The sequence below is a fragment of the Macrobrachium nipponense genome, chromosome 36 (genome assembly GCF_015104395.2).
Source record: "Macrobrachium nipponense isolate FS-2020 chromosome 36, ASM1510439v2, whole genome shotgun sequence".
Classification (NCBI taxonomy): domain Eukaryota; kingdom Metazoa; phylum Arthropoda; class Malacostraca; order Decapoda; family Palaemonidae; genus Macrobrachium; species Macrobrachium nipponense.
Window position 1 is genome coordinate 39,945,257 of NC_087220.1, and position 12,334 is coordinate 39,957,590.

Sequence of the window (12,334 nt, forward strand, 5' to 3'; positions counted from 1 at the left end):
TTTGGTATCTACGTTATACTTAATATATATGTGTGTGTAATAAGACCAAAGGCTGAAGGGGTGAGAAGCGTAAATAAGACAGACTCTTGGCAGAAAGATTAACAGTTGAAGAGGTTCATCAAGAGAGTTGTGAGGTGATGTTTATTATGCAGGGACGATAAATTGGTGAAAGGTGTTTATTAGTTGGGAGGAAGCAAGACTTGAGAAAGGATGAAGGGGAAGATATGTCGGGATACGAGTCCTTGATATACAGGAAACAGGAATTCTCACGCTAGGTAGATACCATTAGCAGTGTGTGGGCGTGTGCGTAGAAACAGCGCTTTGGTTCATCTTTTTTCTCATCAGTTCAAAATAAATATATATATATAGATATATATATAATAATATATACGTATATATATATATATATATATATATATATATATATATAATGTATATGTATATAAATTACATACATACTAAGTATTTAACCACGAGGAAAATGAGGGCGAGATTTTTCGCCTAACAGCAAAAGGCGAAAGATCTGGGATTCCATTGCTCACTTTCCTTTCAGCCAAATACTCGTTTCGTGTTACGTATATTTTACGTCACATTGTTACTACCAAGACAGAAATCTCTCACAGAAAACACACACACACACACACACACACACACACACACATATATATATATATATATATAATATATATATATATATATATATATATATATATAGTGTATGTAGTGTATACGTAATAGACACATACATATGTACGCACATATCTGCTGCCCCCCTCCCCAGACTTCCTTTCGGCAGAGTCGTGGGAGGAAAAGCGTGGCTAGGCGATTGCTAATCCCTTCTCCCTCCCTCCCTCCCTTCTCCCTCCCACTTCGAAGGGCTTCGGCTGCTTTAATAAAGGAAACGTATACTACGGGAGGAAAGCCTCCGAGGGAGCATAACTTAAAGGAGACCTGATAGCGCTTTGTCTTTTAATGCTGCTATAAAGGGAAGTTCCAGACGTTTCCTTCCCATGTGCAGGTATGATGCCAGGTGTGGTATAGCTCCGTCTGGAGGCGGAAGGCCGCCGGCTGCTTGCTTCTGTACAGTCCTACCTAGGTGCATTTAGGACTATTGACGAGGGGGGTTGGAATTCGGTACGTGTTATAATATATATATATATATATATATATATATATATATATATATATATATATATATATATACATATAAGAAGATCTGTTCATGAAAAGGTGCGGAAACCGAAAAGTAGTTTAGGCAATAAAACAGTTAAAAGAATTATAAGACACCAGGAGAGGATGGTTTATTCCCGGAAATGCTTAATTGGAGGAGGACAGATTAGTATTTGTCTTGAAGATATTATTCAATGAGATATGGGTGACGGGTAACAATACCATCGAGTGGGAAGGTTGGTGTGATCATTACAGTTGCCAAGAAAGGGGAGCTGAGTAAGTGTGATGATTGAAGGGGAATCACTTCGTTGTCACCTGTAGCCATGAAAATTTCCAGTATTGTTGAATAGGCTGTAGCCAGTGGTTGACGGTATTCTGAGGGATGAAGTGGCCTGTTTTAGAAAGGGGCGGGGTTGCAGTGATCAGATCTGCATGGTTAGGCCTTTGATCGTATTTCGAGACGGACTATGGAAGAAATCATGAGGCATTATGGAATACCGGAAAAGTCTGTGAGGGTTATTATGAAAATGCATGAGGGCGCATCTTGATAAGTGATGGTTGACGGGTTGTTTGAGTGATCCTTTTTAAGTTAATTAAGTCTGGTGTGAGTCACGGTGGCATTCTGTCACCTCTGTTGTTTGTTTTGGTCGTAGATGACTTTATGAGGAGGGTCAAAGGAAAAACGGATGCGGAGATATACTCTGGGGAGAATATGGGAAGCTCCTTGCCTGAGATTATGCTGAAGATATATAGTTTTGATCTGAGAGGGACCAAAAATGCTGCAGAGTGTTGGGTTTGGGTTTCTATACTCTTGTTTTTTTTCCCTCTGTTCCCTCCGCTTTGGTTGGTTTGCGCATGGTAACACTGCGTCCCGGGCTATAAATAATTCCTGTTTCGAAAATTATTAACGGTGTAAAATCGCAATACAGTTAATTATTAAACACTTTTCAGTTACAAAATGTCAATCCAGATACCCTTTTTTTACCTAAAACCTTACACATAGGCGTAACTATTTAAACCCCGGACGCAGGGTTGTTACCATGCGAAAACACCACAGGCAGATTTGGACAGATTGGATAAAAAAACACAGTATAGTAGTGAAGGTCGAAAGGTTGGTTCGGTTATTAATAATGGAAAAACTGAAATCATGAATATGAATATTGAAAACGCACAGGATTGTCTCATGGAAGGCATAGTTGTAAGGCAAGTGGATAAGTTTAAATATCTAGGTACTTATTTAGATTAGGATGGATCTCGGAGCAGGGAATTTATAGAAAAATTAAAAAGCCTCATCAGGCAATGGGAAAGCTTAACGATATTTGGAATAATAGGAGTTTTTCTTTGCATACAAAAATCCAAATTTATTAGGCAATGGGTAGGAGTATTTTGAGTTATGGGCAAGAGTCAAGGTACGGCTCAGTGACTTCAGAAGAATATTAAGAATTAATTGAAGGAATAGGATATCAAATAACAGAATTAGAGAAGCAACGGGGTTGCAGCCGCTGGATGAGTAGTATGTTCAGTTCTCACGCTGGAAGTAGCGGGGCCGTGTGTAGTATACTCTGCTGGTAAAAAAACGAGATACACAGGGGCTCAGGACAATGAGATATATATATATATATATATATAATATATATATATATATATATATATATATATATATATATATATATGCAAAATAAAAACACTGTATCGTGCTTCTAAGAAATCAATAGAGGGATCCACAGTAATATCCTTGTTTATCTAGATATAATATGTTTATACAAAGCTTAAAGCTTTCGTCCATCCTCCGTGGACTTGATCACTAAGCAAATGAGACATGGTATTAGTGAAGAATTCCAAATAAACAAACAAACTGACAAAGAACATCAACAAGGTTCCAGAGCCTAATCTACAAACTACCTTTTTGGTTAACGACCGTCAAGATGTCATTCAGGAAGAAGACCGGCGCTTTGTCCCGCCCCGTAGATCACAGCGAATTATGGAAAGGCAAACGACCCAATGACTTGTTCGAATTTTTTAACCTTGTTGATGTTCTTTGTCAGTTTGTTTGTTTATTTGGAATTCTTCACCAATACCATGTCTCATTTGCTTAGTGATCAAGTCCACAGGAGGATGGCGAAAGCTTTAAGCTTTGTATAAACATAGTATATCTAGATAAACAAGGATATTACTGGCCGGATCCCTCTATTGATATATATATACATACATATATATATATATATATATATATACATATATATACACATATACACACACACACACACACACACATATATATATATATATATATATATATATATATATATATATATATATATATATGTGTGTGTGTGTGTGTGTGTGTGTGTGTGTTCTTCACATACGATACACACGTTTGTAGATATTAACACTGCACTTGATATGGTATGAATAGGTTAATACACCCATTGATAAATCATTTTATATTTATATTTATTCACAGAGGAAACATTCATATAAAAGAAATAAATAAACTCCTAAAGGTTTAAAAATTACCTTCAACACGACACATAATCATCGGATAATGACATCAATTTTATTATAACAATCATATTAAGCAATACCATAAAAGCATACTTAGTTTGCTAAATGCTTAGCGGTCGAATCTGATACATAATGTAAAATCGTATACGGAACCGGGGCACGATGTTACTAACATAACTTCACTCTATGTAGCCACGGCTCCAATACCCGAGGTGGGTAGCTTGACAGCAAACGTTTAAACATTTAATGGAGAATGTTGTTTTGAGCTCTTTTGGTTTTTTTATCTTTATTATACTAAAGTAGTAGCCTATATATATATAATATAATATATCTATATATATATATATATTTATAGTTTGTGTGTTTATATTGAGACAGATTCTTTCTCAACACCAGCGTTCTGGATATCCCATTTAATCAGAGAAATTTGAGGAAAGAGACAAAGAGTCTTTTAAGTAGGATTACATCCCTAAAAATCTGTTTATCTTTTAGGTATTTTCAAATAAAAAAATAGCAACGGCGTCAAAATCCAGAGAGGATTGTGTGTGTGTGTGTGTTTGTGTGTGTGTATGTGTGTGCAAATGTATTGGCACGGAGGTAAAGGGGTACTGTATCTAAAATTAGCGATGCCTGTACTGTTGAGTGAGCAGGCCATACCAACCTGCTGCAATTGTAGTAACGTCTGACTTCGACTTGATTACGTGTGTGTTTGTCCCTTGCTATGGGTTTGCACGTGTTTGTATAAGATATAGTATATATGTATATAATTATATATATATATATTATATATATATATATATAATTATGTGTGTGATGTGTGGTTTGTGTGTGTGTGTGTGTGTGTCGTGCGCGTGTATGTGTGTAGTCACGTGTGTAAAATATTCATACACACACTGAAATACTTTCACTCAAATTATTTATATAATATATAACTGACAAGACTAATTGCAAAAGGAACCAAGACATCAACAGAAAACATTAATGGAGGAAGAACAGACCGAAGTTAAAGAGAAATACAAGACGAACTGTATTGCGTAGACTATAATCACTCACTGATTGCATATAGCTTCCCATCTCTTCCCTAAAAATGGGAGTAAACAATGTAGGACATATCAATTGCACAGAACACGCTGTATAAATCAAGTTGAACACAGCATAAGAGAAACGCCCCTTCATTTCGGCGTCAGGGTTCCCAACCGTTACGTGTCACTGCTGTTTGTCTCCAGTATTTATCAGGTTTCATTTTTTGTTCAGTTATAATATTTTATATAATTTAGTGAGAATACTACTCATTAACCGTATAAGTCCCTAACATCAGTAACAGCGTTTTATCAAAACAGTAAATGTCAAATGAATTAGTGACGAATGAATTTAAATGTGGACTCACGCTGGACTAGAAAGCATAATCAGTTAGACCTATAATTAAAATTTCTAAGCAGTGGAGAATTGCTATACGGGTGAAGTTGCTAGTTATTATTATACCTATTTAGCAATAATGACTACTTAATATTCAGCAGCTACGAAGTGAAGTTACGGTTGAGGAAGTGCACTGCGAGTAAGAAAAGCGTCACCAATAAGAGGGAAGACATCAAGGATGACGAGCCGTTGCAAAGGTTCTCGGAGTCACAAGCACAAACTTTCCTCGTGAAGGTCCCCATTCTCTGTTCCCAGCAGCCGTTGTTAACTGGTACGGCTCCTTTTGACTCCATGTTTGTGGCGTCGGCCACTGTGCCGCAGAAGGTAGTGTAGTTGTAGATGTTACCTGAAAGGAAACCGTGAATTAACGAGACCAGTGGGTGGTACACGAATTTAAATGGATGGGGCTCTCTCTCTCTCTCTCTCTCACACACACACACACACACACACACACAGTAAGTTTGCAGAGGTGTAGCCTACAGCTGTTTCTTATCGTTTATTGGTTTTAAGGATATATATATATATATATATATATATATATATATATATATATATAATATATATATATATATATATATATATATATATATATATATATATATAATAATATCATAATATATATGTGTGTGTATGTGTGTGTGTTTAGTGCGTGTTTTTTGTACCTGTCCTACCCTACTGCCTTTGCTTACGCTCACTCCTATAGGTATGTATACATAATGTGCCTTCTCCCACGCGCTCAACATTGTAACCGGAAATATATTTCGTTCATAATTTACCCCCATTGAGTTGTTCAAGAGGTACTGTGAGTTACATGACCTGCGAAAATGTTTCCTGTTTTCACTAAATGAAGCTGCCTGTATGCCAGCACATAATTTTACCACAAACAAGGTTACAAAAAGGCTTCGTTGTTGTGATGTTGCTTAGTGAGCTACAGCGAATGGAGCTGAAATTTGCTTGACTCCTTGGGAGCAAGTCGTCATGGCTGGCTTCAGTGCAACCAATTATTTACTGCTTGTTTGCTTAACCTTTTTACAAGAAGTCGTTGCGACTAGTTTAATTTAAACAGTCCTTTAAAAGATATGAAGCAACCGGCGACGTGAATGGTAGGTCTCTTTTGGTTGTGTCCATGCTAACAATCCTGTCGGTTGACTTAGTTGGAGAAGTCATCTCGACCTATTCGATGTAATCCAGGCTTTTAGAAACTATTGGGCAGTTTGGGTCGAAATGAAACGTCGAGAGAGAGAGAGAGAGCTTGAATGCAAGTGGGGAAGGGGATGTGCCGTCGTCACATCTTACCTTGAACGTCATACCAGCTCCATTGGATGCACACCTGGTTCTCCACACTACACTTGTACTTGGGGCAAGTAGTTTTAGAGCAGTGGTCGTTTAGGTCATTTAAGTCAGGAGGCAGATGTCGTGGAACTGAAATACAAGTGTTTCAAGTTTTTAATTCATTTGCTATAAGAGAGGCAGTTTGCAGGTAGAATGTGAATGAGTTAAAAAAAAAAAGAAGTTATGTTTGCAGGTAGATGATCGTTTAGCTTACAGAGAATACAATACTGAAATAAAAGAAAATTGTCTTTACAGAAAAGAGCCTTCTAGTAAATAGGACTGTTAATAAGGTAGAAATATATTTATATGATAATACATATATTTGTGGTAAATATATATATATATATATATATATATATGATATATATATATATATGTATTATACACACACATTATATATATATATATATATATATATATATCTATATATCATGTATATATATACATGATATATATGTATGTATACATATGCTGCATATATAGGACCAAGGGCAGAGGAAGACGTCCATAGTAACGACATTTCTTTATTTAATTGCTGACGTTTCAAGACCTCTATCTCATTATCAAAGCTGGAATAATACATTAAAATATAAATACGAAAACCGACTCATACTTAAAATTACAATCAAAATATAAAACAAAGTTATGTGAGAGTAAAATAATAAAAATGCAGTAAACCATTACCAGTTGGACGAAGTTTAAAAGCAGAGTGACATAAACAAAGAATTCCAGCCGAGGTAAACTCGCGTCAGGTAAAGAGTTGTTGATGTAGTTTGGTTATTCAATCTGGGTAATATTAGTTTAATAAAAAGTGATTCAAAGATAAGAAGCGAAGAATTGGGAAATTTGGAAAGCATTTTAAAATTCTTATAATCAATTTCTGTTTTACACCTTTCGGCGTGTTCTCGAATATTTGAGTACTCTGGGTTAGGTAGTTTGACTCCAGTTAGTTCTATGACAATCAATTCGCATTTTCAGTAGGCGGCCTCAGGCACCCACATATCTCCCCTGACTACATCGGGGGCAAGAAAATAAGTAGACGATGCTTGATGTCATAAGGGGGCTAATTTTGTCTTTGTACTGGAATAATGATTTCATATGAAGAGGATTAACCGGAATCAATTTACAGTTAATGGCTGGTGCACACTGTTGTATTAGGTTATTCAGTGTTGTAAAAAGACTTATGAATCATAGGGAGACTGGCGAAAAACGTCATCTCAAAAACAGTAGTTATCTGTGATTTGGGTATATATTTATTATTCAGAAATTTATTTAAACATGTATACAAAAGTCTGGAAGGGTACAGTAGAAGGTCTGTGGAAGACGGTAACCAAAGAGTTTAATTTAAAGTTAAAACAGCAAACTTCAAACCTTGACCGGTAAAAGTCTTTTTCCTAAACACTGACGAATTAAAACGGTCGTTTCCTCGAGTGACTAAAACTTCTAGAAAGGGTAACTTGTTGTCGTTTTCATGTTCTATTGTAAACCTAATATTTGGATGTGGTGTGTTAGCATATAACTTTCTTTTACATTTTGATTGTAATTTCAAGTATGAATCTGTTTTTATATTTGCATTTTAATGTATAATTCCAGCTTTGATAATGCGACAGATGTCTTGAAACGTCAGCAATTAAATAAAGAAATTTCGTTCGTTACAATGACGCCTTCCCCTGCCCCTGATCCTGTCTGCTCGGTTGATAGCAGCCGCCTACCCCCTCACCTATGCACTATATATATATATATATATATATATATATATATATATATATATATATATATATATATATATATATATAATATAAATTAAAAGAACTTCTACTATTAAACTGTAATTGGTTTTCTGAGACAGTTTCACTTTTTCTGACACAAACGCTGCATCTAATATATATATATATATATATATATATATATATATATATATATATATATATATATTAGATGCAGCGTTTGTGTCAGGAAAAGTGAAAACTGTCTCAGCACCAATTACAGTTTACAGGTAGAAGTTCTTTTTAATTTATATGTAAAATAGGGACCATAAGTTAAATAGAAAACGCCAACACTGTAAATGAAATTATCATTTAATTAACAAATAGAAAACTGCAATTAGTAATAAAAAGGTGAAAAATTTCACATTCAGAAATACGTGAAAGGGTGCCTGGAACATAGGTACATGAGGCCATTTCCATAACTTGCAACAGACCTTATGTGTCCGGTACAATCGCCAATGGGTCACATGAGTAAGCTAGTGGGTATTATTGTTGTTATTATTATTATTATTATTATTATTATTATTATTATTATTATTAAGAAGATGAACCGTATTCATATGGAACAGGCCCACAGGGGCCATTGGCATGAAATTTAAGATCCCAACGAATATGGTGTTCATTTGAAAGAAGTAACAGAAGGTAATGCTAAACAGAAATAGGAGATCGGTTATTAGAAAAGAAAAAATTAATTAATAAAGATATAGTAAAACCGTGGTTAGTGTAATGTGGGTCAGAGCCTTACCTGTGAACACCATGGGGTACTTGCAAGGGATCGGGGCGTTCAAGGTGTCTATCTTGTGATCATCGCAGTCTGTATCGTTGGCTTCACCTGGCCAGGTGAACTGGTAGCATTGTATTGCTGCTCCTGTGTGAAATAAAAGAGTTCATAAAATGCCTCATAAGGAAGTAAACTAATTAGATTATTTCTTTTAAGAGCAAGTGCGTTTTATTGTATAATCTAGCCTGTAACGGGTTGTCATGAGAATCCTCTGTCTTGGAAGTTTGTCACGCTCCAAGATTGCGAGTAAGGTCTTTGCTGTGACAAGGATTTGCCTCATTTTAAGTCTCTGTTATGTGCTAATACTACTTCTCTCTCTCTCTCTCTCTCTCTCTCTCTCTCATTCAAGAGCACTGATCTCGCAATTGTAAAAGACATCTTCCCCCCAGAGAAATCGAGTGTCTATCGCCAGGGTAAACCCGGGTGGACTTCTTCGTCAGTGGATGTACCCGTTTCAACTGCCTCAGCGTCTTTGTTTTAATCTGGCCGTTAATCCGCGACGATTACCTGCATTGTTTTTCTGGCGTTTCTGCTTTGTGTCTTTAATTCCTTCTGTCGACGTATAACTATCTTTAATTCTTAGAACAAACGGAAGAAGTTAAATACACTGAAAGTAACTTTTAAGCTTTAATTAATTATAGTTTATTATTGTTATGAAAATGAAGGCTATCAAGTATCGATTTCATCATTTGTATTCGCATTATTATTATTGTTTTCTCGTTGTTCTTGTACTTAATGAGCTTTACAAAACATTTACGACTGAGTGTTATAAAGTGTACCTTCATCTGAGTGGTACAGAGCGTACCTTCAGGTAAGAGGTACAGATGTTAGGTAAGTTTACCATCGAATAAGTGGGAAAGGTTTTTTTTTATATATATATATAATTGCCTATATTGCCAAAAATTGAATGGGAAAGAGAAACTGCATAAGAGCTGAAATTGAATGAGACAATAAATACTGAATGGAACCATTGGAGTTAAATGTGAAACTATGAGAATGGAAATTGAATGGGAAAATAAACCTGAGTGGAAAATATTAATTGAATGACAAATTGAAGCTATGAGAACTGAAACTGAACAAGTGGATGAAAACGACGAAGTTGAATGTGAAATGAAACTTAATATGGGAAAGATGCCATTGAATGAGAAAAGGAAACTATGAAGATTGAAATTGAACCTGAATGGAAAAGACGAAATTGATGGAAGAATTGAATGGAAAAGACGAAATTGGATGGAAGAGACGAAATTGGATGGAAGAGACGAAATTGGATGGAAGAGACGAAATTGGATGGAAAAGACGAAATTGGATGGAAAAATTGAATGGAAGAGACGAAATTGAATGAAAAAGACAATGGATGGAAAGACGAAGTGATGGAGAGACGAATTGGAGGGAAAACACGAAATGGATGAAAATTGAAGGGAAAAGACGACAATGGAGGACTCGACCCCGCCTGAATGAAAAGGAGAAAATGGATGGAAGAGACGAAATTGAATGAAGAGACGCCATGGATGGAAAAGACGAATTTGGATGGAAAAAACGAAATGGATGGAAAAACACGCAATGGATGAAAAAACGAAATTGGATGGAAAAAAACGAAATGATGAAAGACGAAATGGATGGAAAACACGAATGGAGGAAAAGATGGAAATTGATGAAGGCGAAATGATGCAAAAACACGAATGGATGGACCCTACGTCCCAGAATGAAAAAGACGAAAATTGGAATGGAGGAAAAAGACGAAAATTGGAATGGAAGGAAAAGGACGGAAAATTGGAATGGAAAACACGGAAATTGGATGAAAACACGAAAATTGGATTGGCCAAAACAAAACGAAATGAATGGAAAAGCGAAAATTGATGCAAATTAACCGGAATTGAAAAAATTACAAAACACGAAAATTGGGAAAATGCAAAAACACGAAATTGGAAATTGGAAGAGACGAAATGTGGAATGGAAGAGGACGAAATTGGATGAAAACAACGAAAATATTGGAATGGAAGAAAAAAGACGAAATTGAATTGGAGAGACGGAAATGGAATGGAAAAAGACGAAATTGAAATGGAAGAGTACGAAAATTGAGGAAGAGACGGAAATTGGAAAATGGAAACACGAAATTTGGATGGAAAAACACGAAATTGGAGGAAAACAAACGAAATGGATGGAAAACACGAAATGATGGAAAGAGAGAAAATTGAAGGAAGAGACGGAAATTGGAGAAAAGGAAAAAAACGGAAATGGATGAATAACACAAATTGGATGGAAAAACACGAAATTGAATGGAGGGAAAAGACGAAAATGGATTTGGAAACCACGAAATGGATGGAAAAGAAAACGAAATTGGAAATGGAAACCACGAAATTGAGAAAAAAGGAAAAGAAATCGAAATTGGAAAACACGGGCACTTGGAGGGACAACACGAAAGGAAAATGGAAAACACGAAATTGGATTGGAAAACAAAACGAAATGTGAATGGAAAGACGAAATTGGAAATGGAAACACGGAAATTGGAAAATGGAAACCAGAAATGGAATTGGAACCGACGAAACTTGGAAAAAGGAAATCACGAAATGGATGGGAAAGGACGAAAATTGGATGCAAACATCGAAATTGAAGTGTCCCCTTCCCGCAAAGTAGCAAAAACACGAAATTGGCATGGAAAACACGAAATTGGAGGCAAAGGAGGAAACGAAAATTAAGGAAAGACGAAATGAATGGAAAGGCGACGAAAATTTGGATGGAATTATAAGACGGAAATTGGAAAGGAAAAAGGACGAAATTGGATGGAAAACACGAAATTGGTGGAAGAGACGAAATTGAATGGAAAGGAGACCCGACTTGGATGGAAAAGACCGAAATTGGATGGAAAACACGAAATGATGGAAGAAAACACGAAACTTGGATGGAAACCACGGAAATTGGAAATTGGAAAAGGACGAAATTGGATGGAAAACACCCCGAATTGGATGAGACGAATTGGATGGAAAACACGAATGAATGAACAGACGGAAAATTAAAAGATGGAAAACAACGAAAAGGATGGAAAACCATGAAATTGGATGGAAAACACGAAATTGAAATGGAAAGACGATGGCAAATTGGGAAAACACGAAATTGGATGGAAAACACGAAAATTGGATGGACACGAAATTGGATGGAAAACACGAAATGAATGGCAGAGAAATTGGAGGGAAAACACGAAAATGTTTTTATGCCAAAACCGAAATGGGCGAGACGAAATTGATGGCAAAACCACGGATGGAAGGAAAAAGACGAAATTGGATGGAAACAAACGAAATTGGTGAAAAACACGAATAACAGAGAAATTGGATGCACGAAATTGAATGGAAAAGACGGAAAATGGATG

General features: G+C 36.0%; 1 protein-coding gene across 1 annotated transcript in view; it reads right to left on the minus strand.

Annotated features, from left to right (window-relative positions):
* Positions 1-4,525: 4,525 nt before the first annotated feature.
* The window catches only part of LOC135203573 (uncharacterized), a 20,494-nt gene continuing 12,685 nt past the window's right edge, over positions 4,526-12,334 (minus strand). The window contains exons 2-4 of the mRNA XM_064233324.1: positions 8,935-9,057; positions 6,388-6,513; positions 4,526-5,437 (exon numbers count right to left, since the gene is read on the minus strand). Of these exons, the coding sequence (XP_064089394.1) occupies positions 5,193-5,437; positions 6,388-6,513; positions 8,935-9,057 (494 nt within the window). The 3' untranslated portion in view covers positions 4,526-5,192. The remainder of the gene's footprint in view (positions 5,438-6,387; positions 6,514-8,934; positions 9,058-12,334) is intronic.